The sequence below is a fragment of the Poecilia latipinna genome, unplaced genomic scaffold (genome assembly GCF_001443285.1).
Source record: "Poecilia latipinna isolate Pla-1442-1.1 unplaced genomic scaffold, P_latipinna-1.0 Scaffold30, whole genome shotgun sequence".
NCBI lineage: Eukaryota > Metazoa > Chordata > Actinopteri > Cyprinodontiformes > Poeciliidae > Poecilia > Poecilia latipinna.
The window spans coordinates 598397-615118 of record NW_015112646.1 but is presented as its reverse complement, the minus strand read 5'-3'; the positions used below and the strand labels follow the sequence as shown (position 1 = coordinate 615118).

General features: G+C 38.8%; 1 protein-coding gene across 4 annotated transcripts; it reads left to right on the top strand.

Moving 5' to 3' along the window:
* Nucleotides 1–387: 387 nt before the first annotated feature.
* Nucleotides 388–16490, top strand: map7d2a (MAP7 domain containing 2a). Of its 4 annotated transcripts, XM_015040443.1 has the most exons (18): nt 388–610; nt 689–741; nt 2842–2934; nt 3385–3471; nt 3550–3627; nt 4465–4628; nt 4816–4912; nt 6881–6970; nt 9136–9242; nt 9330–9445; nt 9524–9852; nt 9948–10095; nt 10215–10383; nt 11085–11189; nt 11316–11366; nt 11544–11583; nt 13438–14107; nt 14813–16490. In XM_015040443.1, exons 2-18 carry the CDS (start codon nt 705–707, stop codon nt 15066–15068), a joined length of 2637 nt encoding a protein of 878 aa, XP_014895929.1. In that variant the 5' UTR covers nt 388–610; nt 689–704; the 3' UTR covers nt 15069–16490. The 4 variants fall into 4 exon arrangements, with proteins under 4 accessions (XP_014895929.1, XP_014895938.1, XP_014895947.1 ...); XM_015040452.1 differs by having other exon boundaries at nt 388–741; nt 9951–10095; XM_015040461.1 differs by lacking the exon at nt 6881–6970 and having other exon boundaries at nt 388–741.
* Nucleotides 16491–16722: the final 232 nt, after the last annotated feature.

Sequence of the window (16722 nt, the reverse complement as noted above, 5' to 3'; positions counted from 1 at the left end):
CTGTCGGTATTACAGTGACACTAAATAATTTAAAACATGTGTTTTCATAAGGCTAGTTTGTCCGATTAAAATCTACCTTTTAAAACCTTAAGGAGGTTTAAAACATACTTCATGTTGAGAACACATTTCTATATTCAAAATGTTTATTAATCAGATGTAATAATTAAATTTACTTGCAGTAAGCGGAAAAACTACAAAAAATAATTAATAGAAGGCTTAAAACATTGAAATTAATTACTGAATGGACGTTTACTAGAACTGTAAAATATTATGAACAATGATAGTTCAATGATGTGGATATGACAGCGAGTTATTGGCCAGTATGCGCATTCTGTTATGTTTACTGCTAGAGTTGGACCTAAGCAGCGTGCAACGTGGTAACAGTGCGCGCTCACGCTGTGACGCACGGTTGGCTGCTCCAAAACCCGACCGCATGCGCTCCATCATCCAGCAGCATCGATCTCCTCATCCACATCCTCTCAGCCTTTTCTAACGACCTTCAGTCTCTAGAGCTGCACGTCTCGGTTGTCTTTGTCCGCTGTGGCTGCTCCTGCTTTTTTTTTTTTTTTGGAGCTGCTCCTGCCGCTGCTGTTGTTTTGGAGGAAAACTGGTACCTGCATCAGCATCACTGCGGACTGATTTGGTGGGACAACAGTTGATTCATTCATTTCTTTGTTTTCTGGCTCAGATCGCAGCAGAAATCCATGGCGAAAACGAACGCGTCATCCATTGCAGTGACAGGTAAGCTTCATGCAGGGTTTGTTTTGGACAGGTTTGAAACGGCGCTGTTGTATTTACGCCCGGATTAAAAGCAGACTCATGGATGACGCAACTGATCACCGCTTTATGTGATGTCTGCACTTACCCGTTTTGTTGTGCAGATCCTGGTGTTTTTCTATAATAAAGCTTCCTAAAATTAATTAATAAGACGCCGAAGAAACGTGTCAAATGTGTGTTTCTTTGTTTTCCCGCTTGATACGTGAATTCAGCTGATCATTTTAGACAATACGATGCACATCAATGAAAGCGTTGAAATACAAAAGAAGGAGAAAAGACAACTTCCTATAAACATGGCATGCTCATGGATTATATTCTCGTCATCAAATCTGTGATGACTGAAGCATGAGACAATATTAAACTCGATTAAGATGAATCTTTTACTTTAAGTGAGTTTCCGCCCTCCCCACCCTGTAAAAGGGGACATTTCCCTGCAGGCCAGATCAAATTAGATATAATGAGAGCAGATTGGCCCTTTTCAGTGCTCACTGCTTCTAACAGAGAAAAGTCAACTGAAAACCAAGGACTACGATTTACAGCCATAGTTAAGGCTCTAACCCAAAAGCAATAAAAATAAAAACATTTTGTTTCAACTTTAATGTGATTTGTGTGACAAAAAATTTAGGCCTCAAACACCATACGGAAAAATGTCAAAGGGCTGGATTACCTCACTATCATGATGGTAAAATTAATGCAGTAGTTAGAAATCTGGTACTTACAACAGTCCAGTGTAAACTGAACTACAGTATTATCAATACAGTTTATAGAAAATAGAGCTTAGGATTAAGCTCTTTCTTTCTTTCTTTCTTTCTTTCTTTCTTTCTTTCTTTCTTTCTTTCTTTCTTTCTTTCTTTATTTCTTTCTTTCTTTCTTTTTTTCTTTCTTTCTTTCTTTCTTTCTTTCTTTCTTTCTTTCTTTCTTTCTTTCAACATCATAATTAACTGGGTGTCAAGTAGTATATTTTGGAAGCTTAATATTTTGTTATTAAAAGGTCACATGCTCTAAAGACTAAAAATGCAGATATTTATGTGTTTAAACAAATAAAAATGTTTCCATTTATTTACGGAGCAGGGTGGCCATTGCCCCCCTGCTCCCCCTCTTGGGGGCGCCAGTGCTTCGAAAACGTAAAGGCTTCTCTAAAACCACCTGATTCATTACCTAATGGGTCCCATCATGCCCTCAGAAGCATCAATAAAATGTGTTTTTGTACAAATGTTGTAATCAGTGTGTTTAATCCAGCCAGTCGAGAGCTTTGAAATTAAACCTGAGCAGCACTGGTTAAGGCACATTCAAGCTCGGACCTCATCAGTGTTACATGCCAGGTTTGACCTCTGACGTAAACCAAGTAATTCACTTGATGGAGTGAAGTGACTGTTTGTTGACAGGTTAGCTTGCGATGCACATATTGATTCAGTGAATTTGTGGGATTAAATGTTTTATATAGCAGTTTACACTGCTTTTGTCAGGAAGGCTCTAACAAGATTCAGCCTGCCATATTAACATTTATTACATGTTTATTAGCTTTATTGAGAAATATTTGACTGTAACTGTGAATGAATTTATTCTTTATGTCTGTTTATAATGGATCGATGTGAGATTTTTTTACAATATGATAATGCAGATTAAGTAAAACAGTTTCACAGCATTTACAAAAACTTTAAAATATAAAAACATTTAATTGCTTCTGCATTTGTTTCTATATAGATTTTAATAAACAGTCTAGCAATGCACAGCACTAGGTAGGGGAGGGGCAGTGTTCTGTAAAGTCAAAAGGTATTTAAATCATCAAAGGGACTTTAAATCATCCCAATGATATAATTGACATTTTTTAAATGTTTTTAAAATCTTAAGTTTTAACACTGACCCAGGTCAAGTTATAGTCTTGTTTCAGTACATGTTATGAGTTGAAAGGGAGCATTTCCTTAATCTGTCAGTCCTGAATGCTGGCTCACACTCATCGTCCACATACGGCTTACCTTTACAGCTCCAGAGCATTTTCTCCATGCATTTTATTGTTAATGCAAGAAAATCACCCCTGTGAACTCTCATTACATTGTGCATTAGGTGAAAAGATGGCACCACCATCCATTACTCTCCTTCCTGACAAGAAATCGCCGACAAACGGTCACAGCTCTCCTGGTCGGACGGGAAAAACAAGTGAGTAATCCTCTCTCTGTCTCTCGTGCTTCAGTCACATAAATCCCACTTTATTTCCACATCATGTCATCTGGATGAAAGTCCCTTAAAGTACAAAGATTTAGACTTCTATCCAATTTCTAGGAGGTTCCCACTAACTTTATCTGTTCGCTTTATTTGGATGTCCTGATGTCGGGTTTCATTGTTGTCAGGAGCTGGTTACAACTCAGCAACACTAACAAGAAAGGACAGTCAGCATATGTAAAGTGATGAGCACATCTTTGGTGTCGCGGTTCGTTCTTGACATAAGGCGTTTTGCAACACAATGCATTTAACACACATAAACTTCATTCAATTGAATGCATGTGTCCCTCTGCTGGTAGAAAAGCAGTGCTGCAGCTTAGTGCTGAAGTCCTTTTCAGGACAATCCGAGAATGCTTTTTAACCCCCAGGTGATTGTTTTGATTCCAGCTCCATCTAACGCAGAGAAGAGGCCACACATGAACGGACATGCATCCCCCTCACATCTAACGAGTAACAATCATGGAGGGAAACAAAGTGAGTGTTCCTCCCCGACGATGCCGTCCCCACTGCAGTCTTGCCGACTTTTTCCTGACATCACTGCTAATCTTTTAGGTCAGGAGGGCTACATGAAGACTGACGACAGGATGCGTTTAGCCAAGGAGAGACGAGAGGAGAGAGACAGGAGTCTGGGTAGGCTGATGTCTTGTTTTTATTTTTTTGCTCAAAGCTTCCTTTGCAAAGTTTGCTTGTGATATAATATCTGTGGACCTTAATGGGTTGTATGAGGCTCTTCTTGTCTGGAGAAGATTCATTTAGAGTTCACCGGCTTTCTGATATGATGAGCTGTGTCATCATGGAATGTCTGAGAGCGACACCGAACGGTCCACAAAAGTAGGTCTTCGACTAGGAGATAATCCTGCTTCTCCAGTGGTTGGCCCATGGTGACAAGGATTTTTATCTCAGCGATTTAATCTTGAGCATAGAGAGACAGGCGAAATCAAACTCGGTCTGGCTCATAGGTGCAAATGACAAAAAACTTTAAAAAAAAAGAGTATTCCAACATAAAAACAAGATTTTTGTGATCTTAGTCATCATGCCACATCTTCACTCGTTTGTCCAAAAGTTCCCCAAATGTCCCAGATTATGAGAACATGTCTTGCAATCCTTTACAATGTTAATAGAAGGTGTGAACTAAAGAGCTGAAAATGAATCAAACGTTACTTTACTTATTAGTCTAAATGTGTGAAGAAACATTTAGACTAATACTTGCACTATTTCTGTTTTTGACATACATCTGCTCTGTCAGATTTGTTTGACGTTTTTACGAGATTTACGCCACAGTCAGATGCAAAATGCTTATCACTGATTTATTGTCGGGTCTCATGTTTATACATTACAAAAAAATCTTGGCATTTTAACAAGAATGTGTACAGTTTTCCACAGTCACTGCATGACTGATGTTAATGTTTAACTACATAACATAATTTAAAACCTTAAATTGAGGTTTTAAATCCGTGTCTCTTGCAGCGGCCAGGGAGCAGCTGATCAGGGAGAAGGAGCGCAGGGCTCGACTGCAGTATGAGCGCACCGTGGAGGAGCGCTGGAGACGGCTGGAGGAGCAGAGGCAGAAAGAGGAGCTCCGGAGAGCTGCAGTGGAGGAGAAGAGGAGGCAGCAGCTTGAGGAGGAGAGGGTCGGATGAGTTTAAAAGTTTTGTGTTAAGACCTTGACATTGTGTAGTACCAGACTTAAAAAGCATGTCAAGTTTGATCTGTTTTGACTTCATGCATAGTATTTGGAATGTAGCTGCTGATATTTTTTTGCAACGCCAAAGTCTGAGGGAATTTAAAACAACGTACGTTTATCCATGTTGCATGCAGGAGCGGCTTGAGGCCCTCATGAAACGCTCTCTGGAGAGAAGCCTTCAGCTGGAGCAGAGAACAAAACGCTGGGGAAGGGGTTATCCTCCTGGAGCAGGTACGGAGGTTCAGATATAAATGTCGCCTGTTCTGTAAGACTCACACACTTACTGACTCCTACTAAATGTGTGTAAAGCTTTAAAGCCTAACAGAGAAGCAAAATCTCACTGTGACTAATCGGAAAAAAATTCAACCTTTGCTTACATTTATCCAGGAATAAAACATCTCATGTTAAGAACAGTTTGTTTTTTGCAAAACAATTCATTCCCCACTTATTGGTTCGACTAAATATATTTAAACTGATTACAACTAAAACATATTTTAAAATTGATTAGAGTGTCTGGGAATCTGTTGTCTATAAAAGGCCTCTAATTAAAATAAGAAAGCCAAAAGCACATGTGATTAAAATAAGACTAGAAACATATCAATCTTGATAAGTCAGGATATTGCAATCAGTATTTTGTAAAGAAATTTTGAGCATATTCTCTGGACAAATATGTTCCATTTGATTTAAAATGATCATAATGTCAGCAGGAGAAATATTCACAACACAGCAATGGTTCAGCTGACACAAAATCTAAAATCTTCCAGAAGAAGAGATGAGACCAAAGAAAAGGAAGATTATAATAAGAGAATAGGCAAAGGTCTCTCACTGTCTACATGGTCTAACCTTGTGAAATGTTTTAGGACAAAAACTGAGTGCTGGCTTATTAACAAAAGGGTTTCTTTTTTTTTTTTACAAAGCACTAACAACATCAAGGGTTCCTTCTCTTCCCCTCTCAATATAAAAAAGTAAAGGTTGGATTTTTCTAAAGTTTTCATTGTAAGATTTTGCAACAACAACAAAAAGAAATAAATTAGCCCGAGCCTTTTTAGCACACACACGCAACACTGTGCATGTTTTCATGAGAGCTGTGACCATTGCTTGTGGCCTGCTTATTGAAGTTTGCATGAACATATACACCAGACAAAATAAGTGTGGAACATGTCAATGTTTTCTTTTTCAGTTTAGATATTTCTAATGGGGGCATCAACAGGGAATTTACCACGTGTCGATAACGACTCAAGTGATCCACGCATACAATGAATTCAGGGCAAATTAATCCACAAAGAATTTCCTAGGCAAAATTTTGGCTTTACATCCAAAGGGTTCACCTTTGGTCTCATCTGACGAGATTAAATTCTCCTAGTATTTTAACTGGCTTGTCCAAATCTACAGCATCAAACTTTAAACAAGCTTCAGCGTGGTTTTCTTCAGCAGTGTGGCGACTTTCCATACTTGAGTCTTGGACTCTTGGACCACTTTTTTGCATATTTCTTTGACTTCTCTGTCAGAAATCTCGAAGAGGTACCTGGCGGTGACTTATTTATGGACAAATAATTTTCTTTTCAGATTGTCACTCGAATGGCACTCACTGGAGATTTAGAAGCTTAGAAATACACCTGTAGCATTGCTGTTAGTATACTTTTCTGCATTTAAAATTTTATATCTATTCTATTTCTTTTTGCTTATCATGTTCAACATGTATTCTAAGTAATCAGTATGTTTGTTTGGGGACTAATATGCTCTGACCGCTATTACCTGTGTGATCTGCTTGAGTTTTACCAGATGTCAAAGACCCTATGAAACATTTTTCCAAACTGAGAAAAACGTTGATGGTTTCAATATTTATTTTACCCGCTGTATCTCTTTTCCCAGAGAAGCATTATAGAATTACATGTCGGCATGGGTGTCTCTACTCCATCTGTAGAAATCACCTTCTGAGCCTCTGTGAATAAATCCAGTGCTGGTAAATGCTAACAAAAACCAGCAATGTTTTTTATTATCACTCACATTTCTGCTGTCACTGAATTCATCACTTCAAAACATTTTCAAACTCACACAATATTCCAGTTCTCTCTGCATCGTCACATCCCTGCTGGTATGTTAATTCTCACTCATTCTTCACAGCTGGATGAGACCGTTATCAAAGAAACTGTTCATAATGCTCTGTTTGCTCTGCTCTGCTCCGCCCGCTGCCTATAGGTGACTGTGAGAATGTCCCACTCCCTTTCTCTGCTGCCTCCGCCTTTTCCCATGGCATTGCCTCCCCCCATCCTGCTGTCAGCGGATCTGGTAAAGTTAAGCCCCCACCCATGACCTCCCAAATGCGTCTTCCCCATGTTCATCCAACGGTTACAGTGTCTGTGTGACCATGTTTGTTTCTAGATTGAAACAGGAGTACAAATATGCGAACTCTTCCTGTGTAGCAGGAGGATTTGGCTTCTTTTTTTTTTTTTTTTTGTGTCGGTCTGTGATATAATATGATGCAGTGCTTTGCAAAAGTTTTTATACCCTGTGAACTTTCTATCACATCTTAGTTTCTGCAAATATGTTTCAAAATTTTGTGTCAAAATTGTTGCAAAGCTATGCTTTTTTAAAATTCCCCTTTTCTGAGACACTGCTAAAATAAAGTATATTGTTTAAATCTCACTATCAGTGCAGCTCTGTGAAGGCTTCAGTAAACTGTTTGTTAGTGGACATCAGTGAGACATCCACAGGTAGGAGAATCTGTTGACAGGATAATTATTAGTCACCTAATATTTACGCATCAACGGCTCAGTCAAAGTCCACACCAAGATCTGAACAGAAAGACAAAGAGATGCTATGTTGCTCTACTTTGCATAAATGAAATCCAAATGTTGCTTGATACGTGACAAAATTTGGAAAGCCTCAAATGGTACAAACATTTTTGCGAGGCACTGTACATGTGTGATAATCTGTATGCTCAGCCTGCTTTCATTATTCTCTGTTTGGTCTCCTTAGCGGAAGCCTCCATCACTGAGTTAGAGAAAATGAGGAGCCACAAAAACTTGGACACACGTCTCCATGATTCAAATAGGGATGGATGCTGTACCAGAATCCTTCACTGATTAACATTCACTCAGATTTTCTGACCTTGATGTGAACTGAATTTATGCAAATGCAATCCTATTGATCATTTGGTGATTAGCTCATTTTTGTTCAGATTTGTATTGGTGCAACAGCACCACCATGCAGGAATAATAACAATTCGAAAATGGACCAGCATCAGTGACTTTATAATTGTTGATGGGAACATGCTGTCCTGCATTATTCCATCTCCCATGGCCAGATTATTTGCTCTAGTAAACATATGCTTTCAGTGACTAAAACTCTGCGCAGACTGCTTAAAAGCCAGCCTCTGGATTAATATTCCCAGTTTAGTGATCCCCTCAGTAACTAGGAACATGCGAAAGAGAATTGGATCAGGATGTCTTGGATATCTCAGTGGTCTGAAGAGTTTGTTGAAGAGTTTGTTTAGTTTTTATTTATTTTATTTTATTTTTTACATTTTTAACCTGGGATTGGGATTATAAAAAGACAGCAGCCATGTGGTGCTGACTTTGGCTTTTCACAGCAGATGGATGCAGAGATAAATCACACATGACCTAGAATAAAAATAGACACAGATATTGTTAGCCCAATGAGATGACTTCTGCACTCCTCAGAGATTGCTCTTATGTCGGGGAGTTATAAAGACTATTTCTGGTGTCTTTCAATGAAGCCTATATTTAGGGCTTGTTTTTTTTGTGATTGTGCTTTTTACAGCAAGTCTTTGTCTTTTTTTTTTTTTTTAATCTTCTGACACAGTTTAAAGTGTGGCGGTTCAGAAACAATGTTTCTGGATTTCCGTTTTTACATGATCACATTTATTAAGGAAAAAGAAGGTTCATTTACTAACTGCAAGTATTCATGTTAAACCCTTACACAAAACCTAACCTTGACAAAACACTGACAAGGTAAAACATTATTGTCCTTTCTGTGATGCAAGAATTGATTCACAGAAATTAAATCTTATTTTCCCCTCCTGACTCTTGTACATCATGGCGCCTTCCAGGGGACTGAATGGATGACCTATACAGTGAAATGTGAGGGAGGATATTTTATTTCAAGTATAAATCCCGGGTTTCTTCCGGGATGTCAGATTAGTATAAGAGTTTATTAAAAAAAAAACACACACACACACAAACACCTGTGGATAGTGGCACAGAAAATGAGAAATTAGAGCTCATGTGTCTTTTTATACATTGTATGTAAACATCTGGTTTCCTTTGGTTTTATGACACCATTTTGTCACCAACAAATTAGACTCTAAATATGAGTTCATACAAGTTATATATTCTGTAGCTGAGTTCACTTTAGTCTGTCTGGGCAAATCTTTTCTGTCTGAATAATATTCAGCTGTAGAAACTGATTCAAATGTGTGTGCTGTTGTGCAGCACCCTGCAGCCCCCATAGGTCACCTTTCTGCAACGCACTCAATGCTGCTGCTCCCAACAGAGCTGGACTTCAGGGAGGCTCCCAGTCCACTCCCAGTACCCCCAAGGTCAGATCTTCATGCCATGCTAAGCGTACGTAAATGAGCAGCAGTTGGATAAACGTTGGCTTTAAGCTTTATTGAAACTGTTTTCAGAAAGAGCGTCTGCGCCGAGAGAGAAGAACTGCTTCCCCGGTTTGTGGATCCCCTGTGCGAAGATCTGAATCCCCAGCAAGTGTCACTAGGCAGCTGACTTCCCCCTCTGCCTCCAGGTAAGATTATTTGTTGCAGAAATGAAAGGTCGCATAGTCAAATATGCTGATCCCTATCGTCAGTCTCTCTTTTTGCAGATTAGCGTCTAAGACCCGTACCCAGTCTCCCGGCAGTTCTCCTCAGTATCACCGTTCTCCAACCAGATGTCACCCAAACCAGAATGATGACAGGAAAGGAGAGGATAAGAAGCTGGAAAAAAAGGGGGAACAACCCAAAGCTGAGTCGGCAGCGAGAACCAGTGCAGAAACCAAAAACCTAAACTCATCTTCACAAGGCCAATTTGTTAGGAATTTGAACAGAGATACGCATGAGAAGAATCATTCGCCTGACAGAAGGAACCAAATGTCACCAAGAGCGGATCCTTCTGAGAGAAGATTGCATGTCAACGGACAGAATGGAGACAAAGGTAAAGCTAGATTTACCCGCAATTGCATTATAATTGATCTCAACGCACATTTCATGTAAGGATTTTAACGACATCTTTCCTCCATGTTTTTTCAGAAGCTGTCGCAAACACATCCACAGGAAAAGTGGGAGCTGGCACGACAAATGCAGAGGAGGCTACAAGGCTGCTGGCAGAGCGCAGGCGCCAGGCTCGAGCTCAGAAAGAGCTGGAGGAGAAGAAACAGGAAAACGAGCAAGAGGGAAGGTGAGTCCCTCGTAAAAATCTGGAGTTCTGACAACTGATTCGGACAGCGAGTCTTTGTAGACTAAACTTGTAAAAATAGAGTTTTGATCCTTGCTAATGATATTGACAATTTCGATCAGAATGAGGGAAGAGGAACAGAAGAAGCAGCTTGCCCAACAGCAACAGGGGCAACAAGCGAAGGCACAACAAGAGGAGGTGAGACGGAACAATGTGATGGACCACCACAGGCTCAAGCTGGAGGAAGACAAAAGAAAGGAAGAGCAACAGCAGGTCCAGATTGAGGCAGAGGTCAGTTACAACAATGAGGCAGATATAGAGCTTTACTTGATGGTTGTACAGTGCCTTGCAAGGATATTCCTACTCATTGAATACATTTCATACTTTGTGATGCTACAACAACCTTTGCCACTCACTTGTTGTGAGTTTTAACAAAATAACTCAGCTTATTTTGTTAAACTGAGTTAAAGCCGTAACTCTTGCTGCAACTGGAGTGGAAATAAATGTCAAACTCAGTCTTCAATTAGATTTAGGTTTGGACTTTGACTAGGTCATTCTAATACATTGATGTGCTTTGATCTAAAACCATTGAATTGTTGCTATGGATATATGTCTCAGGTCATTGTTCCTGTTTTTAGCCAAATCCATTTTTTGTTAATCTTGACCAGCATCCCTGTGTCTGGTAGGAAAAGAACATCCCCAAAGCATTATGCTGCCACCACCCTGTTTCCTCGTGAGAATGGTGTTAATAGAATAAAGTTGAGTTCCCTAAAGACATTTCTATTTTGCTGTCATCTGACCAGAGGGATTATGAGGTCCTTTCAGTAAAGATTGTCTTCTTGTCAGATTTGTAGAATGCAGGCAAAATGTTACAAGGTATACAGGGTATGAATAGTTTTGGAAAACACTATCTTCACTTTTTATAGATATTTCATTTTGTAAATGTTTCACTTTTTTTTTTTTACAACTCCCTTGTTTTCTTCGACAAATAGAAAGAAAAAGGAAAAGTCCAGGCTAAAGAAGATGCAGAGCGTCAGAGGCAAGGCAGAGAACAGCAGACACAACAGGAAGAGGAAGAGCGGCAACTCAGGAAAAAGGTTTAGTTTAACAGAATTATCTTCAGAAATTAGCAAAAGCAATCCGAGGTTCATGGTTATAGTTTCCATTGTAAATATTCTAATTCAATAGTTGGGAAGTAAATCTCCATTTAAAATGTTTTGCAGAGAATTGAGGAGATTATGAAGAGAACCAGGAAGAGTGAAGCTGACATGAAGGTACTGTGAGAGGCCTTTATCACCTGCAGATTGCGCAGCTACGCTTTTATTTGCCCCCCCTTCCTAACTCCCTTTTATCGACCGCTTGACTTTCTGTTTTTGCTATTATTATTAAATTTTATTATTGATGACTCTTTGGTTTTGTGTCCTCATTGCCTCTGTTGTGCACTGAATCAGAAAGAGGAGCAGGTGCAGACGTTGCCAGTCTCACCTCCAGGTTAGTATACGTCCGGTCAGCCTGAAGAAGCGTTTAAGTTTGCTTGCTGTCCATGCTTATTTCGCCCCTTGGCTGTATGCCTTGCTGCTGTAAAAATGCAAACAGGGCATGTGTGGTTTCTGATTTCATTTTTCCTATCAACAAATCTTAAGCATGTGCAACAGCAATCTTAATTTCTCTGAGTTGGATTATCTAAGCCTCGCAGATGGCAGCGACTTTTGATGCTTTGGCTTTGGTTCTTCAGAATGTGCAAAAAAGAATCCAACAATCAAAAAACAAACTCTATTGGTGCTCCTGGTTGTGCATTTTAGTCTCATGATGAAGATCAAACTTTGCATGGGGACTGCAAACTGCATTCAGCAAGAATGATTGATTATGCACAGTTATTAGGGAAAATAGTTTACATAATTACTACGCAACATTGCAAAATATTGTTCACCGCCCCATTATTTTTATTTTAGATAATATGAAATAGTTGTCACAAAACTATGATAAATTTTGCTAATAATCTTTCAGGGTCTGTTTCTTGATCTTTTGTAATTGGTTTCACATCCAGAAGCAGCCAACGGCTCAAAAACCACCGCTGCTCAAAACTGTACATTCAAACACTTTACACATGAATCCAGAAAAAAAACCTGATTTATTAACAGCTTGTACAGCTAGCTGTAGTTAATTTGGCCTCCAAACCTATGAGTTAGCAACACAGTTTAGCTGGGGTTGATGTCATTCCCAGGTCCACATTTCAGCTTCAGGGATAAACAGAACAGAACATAAGTAGCTACCAGCACTGGTTTCTGGTTCACTGTCATAAACTACCCTAAAGTTGCTTTATTTATTTTTTACTTTGCAAATATTGAATGCCAACATTATTATTATTATTATTATTATTATTATTATTATTATTATTATTATTATTATTATTATTATTATTATTGCAATAATTAGGCAAGTAAGGCAAATAGAATAAAATAGCCAAAGTTCAGAACTAAATCTGAGAGAAAATATGTTGTGTTTCTTGAAGAATACTCTGGACAAGATGTGCCCTCATTATCTGAGAGATTTGGAGAACCTTCAAAACACAGAATGGATAAATATTGCTTAGACAAGAGGTGGAACGATGACTGACTTCTACCAAATAACTGCACACTTTTACTTTTTTTTAATCAAACTTTTTTTTTTGCTATGAATTTGTTTACAGAAAAAGTAAAAGTGTGCAGTTATTTGCTAGAAGTCAATCAGCATTCCACCTCTTGTCTAAGCAACATTTATTCATTCTGCCTTTCGAAGGTTCTCCAAATCTCTCAGATAATGATATATGTCAGTATACAAGGTGAAAAAAGTGACATTTTAAATGAGGTGCAAAAACTTTTGAGATCCACTACAGGTCAAAATCAAAACTGCATGCCTTTGAGTTTAATAATTTTAATAGATGGTTTTCTTACTTGCTACTCATGTCAGAAAAGCTACTTGCCTAATAACTGTGCATGCTAAATGTGGCTCCCTGTGGAGGTGAAGAAGCAGCAGTGAAGGATTTTTTTTCCCTCTTGATGCTGATTGGACATCCCTCACTGCATAGCTGTATCATGGGAGCTGACTGTAAAGCCAGGGCTCTCTTCGAAATGCCCTTCAAATATTTTGGCAGCATGGTGGAGGGTACTGACCTGCAATGTGCAACTTAACACAATTTTATTGTTGAGTTTTATAATGAAAGAAAGGCTATTTTCGATCCCTGCTCTCTCTCCATGACTTTGGTTACTTTTATAAGCTCTGCATTTTTAACCAAGATCAAAGAAATACCCAGAGACATTGGAAGAACATTTCAAGTCCACTGTAATGTTTTTGTATTTTTCACAGGGGATGTAATTACCAAAGCTCATGTCATCAAGCAGGCAAGCAAAAAGGTTGAGTTTCAGGTAAAAGAGGAGATAATGGTTCTGGCTGAAACAAAGGAAAGTGTTACCCTCAAGAAAGAGGCAGCAGCAGCACAGATGGACAGTGATAAGAGTAAACAAGTTCAAAATAACACTCACCCAGTCACACAGGCACTCAGTGTTCCTGAAAAGAGACCTGAGAAAAAACAAACCAGTAAAGAGAACTGTGGCAGCCAAATCAGCAAAGAGGCCAGCGCCAGCACATTCAAGCAGCAGGGCAGAGAGATGGAGTTAAATCTGAACACGCACCACAGATCCATTGTCAAAATCACCACACAAGTTCACACAGAGTCGACTGAACTGACAGGAGCCGCTAAAGCAACGCAAAGACAGGGGAGTGTGATGAATGGAGCGGTGAAGGGTGAAGGAAGTGCCTTAAAATGCAGCCATCCGACCTCTGAAGGAAGCAAACAGCAAAGTAATGTATCAATCTCAGCTGAGGAAAAGGCCAAAAAGGGGCCTGTCGATGGAGTTGGTAGATCCTCTTTGACGATGGTACCGTTGGTCCATTTATCACCACCAGTCATCAAGCTGGAGCCGTTAGATGTGAAAAGAACTGAATCCTGTGATGGTGTGCAATCGATGGATGTTAGGTGAGTCCTTACTTACGGTGCCTCGCAGAAGTATTAATAATCTATGAACTTTGTGTTAGAACTAAAAACTTTAATGCATTTGCTTTGATTTTATACTATGGACAAACTCAAACAAGCTTTGCGCATCTAGCGATTGAAATTTTTGCCCAATCTTCTTGGCAAAATGGCTCAAGAACGTTTTGTGATGTCTTTGATGTTGTTTAATTACTAATGTTTTGTAACAAACCTCTGAGGCTGTCACAGAAAATCTGTTTTTAAGCTAAGGTCAAATTAGTAGTAGGAGTGCACCAATAAAGTGGCCCCAATTTCCTTAATTTTGGGAGATGGGGGATCAGCCAATACTTACATGTGAAGCCGATTTTCCACCGATCTTATAGACCTGGGCAAATAACTAAAAAACAGCTGTCCTCTTTTGCTCTGCTGTGATAGAGGTTTGACTGATAGACCCACTCATCAGGTCATGTCTGCACATTTGGTATTGGTCAAATTTGGAATCAGTGGTTCAAGCTTCTTAAAAGATCACTAATCGGGCCAGAAAACTGCAATCGGTGCACCCCTATTATTTAGTAGCTGTATGCTCTTGATTGTATTTACGCTATCATTAGGGTGTGCCATTGAGACATGACACAACATGTAGGTTGCCTCAGGAAAATTAAGCAGCTAAAGTGCATTTAAATTCTATTTCTTTCTCACAATGTGTTTCAGCCCAGCTTCGAAGGAGGAACTAATATCCATCCCTGAGTATTCGCCAAATAATGAAATCGAACAGGGTTTCATGAGCCACAACCAGGCTCTTAAGGACTTGATGGACCTGACAGGGAGTGTCACACACACAAAGCTCCCTTCTGAGAGCACCATAGGCGACTGCAACAAGAACCTGATACGCGGGGTTGTTAGTCCAATGACAGATTCAAAGCTGATAGGGGTAGCACCCCCATCCTCAAACAAGCTAAGCGTCTAGTTGTCTGTTTAGCTCTTCCTCTTCTGCTTGTACACACTTTCTTCTATGACTTTACAACCTGTGTGATTGTAGCTACAGGAATCGAGCCATAGAGACTGACTGAAAAATGCACACTGTAAGCTAATGATGGAGCTTGTGAATTTATCTGTGAATGATTTCTTTTTGATTTGAAAGACAAAAATATGTAGGCTGACTCAAAAGTGCTTGTATATATGACAAAGTAGAAAACAACCAAAAAAAACAAACAAACATTAAATATCAGGGTTCTAGATAGAATAGAAACTAGAAAACACAGGTCTCCTTTCTTGCATTAGCTTGATACAAATTGCACAGATTTCTCATAGACCTGACACAATATTGAATTATTAAGAATTACTATTCTTGTTGCATTTCAAACTCTGCCATCTTCCTGAATGTTTAGATTATATTCACTGACTTGGTGGAGAAATGTGCTGTGTCAAGTTGTGTTATCCATGCATGTATTAATGAATGAAAGTATGAAAGTAAGACTCCACCCAAACTGGTAGAACCATTCTCTTCTTCACCCTATAAAACCTTATCATGGGACTGTTCACTTATTGAAATAATTCCCCTAAGCGCATGTCACAGAGCAAAAATTATGGCTGTCACAAAAAGATCTTGCACCACTTTTCAAACAATGGCACATTAAAAAATATATATATATTTTAGGTGAAATGGGTGAATTTATGATTGTACAATAATCAAGCCAGGCACCCTTTATTTATGAATAAAAATAAAAGCAGAGAAAAATTCTGACAGCTGAGAAAACTTCCTGTTACTTTAAAAGCAATGTGTAGCAGCAACCTGCTTTGTCAGACACTGTTTTGGGAAATCTGTCATGCAGAATCAAAAGACTGGCTTTGGACTGACACTGTCCAGGGCAAGAACAAGATCCTGCTTCAGCAAAAACCTGTTTGAGCAAGTTGTGAAATAATAAACCATAGAAGGTGTTATATTCCAGATTTGGAATTGAAGTTTTAGAAAAACATGCCTTAACAAGAAGTGACTGGTTTATGTTATTCATGTTATTATTATTCTTTTTTTCAGCAAGTGTGTGCAGCATTCTTGGAAATAGACTATAGGCTCCTGAGCTATTTAAACTTCTTAAACACAAAAGTTATAAGGTGATATTACCCAGGTGAAAACATATATAGCATAACCATTGCATTTGCACTGTTTTGCACATTAAATCATCTTCTTATAAACATGTGCATTCTGACTACTAACTAAAACATGGATGTAGAAAAATACTATTTTCAGGTCTGCTCATATACCATAACTCAATTGTGTCATGGTCAGCCTACATTATGCAAACACTGTAGACCTTGTTTGTGCATGGTTAGCATGGTCATCACTATGTAATCCAAGAGGAATATAACAAATAAAGAGTAACAATAGGAATTTTGAGTTTCTGTGTGTGTTAATGTGAGTTTTTCATCAAGCTGGTAGTTTAAAGAAAATGTAATCAAATTCAAAATGCAATTACATTGTAATGCTTATCTAAGTTCATCTTTAGAAAAACAAAAGCTCAAAGAACAAAATTATTGACAAGTGAAACTGATTGCATCCAGCAAGATCTGTAAGCTCTAATAAATTTCATAGTGCAAATATAACTCACTCATCTTTCTGATTA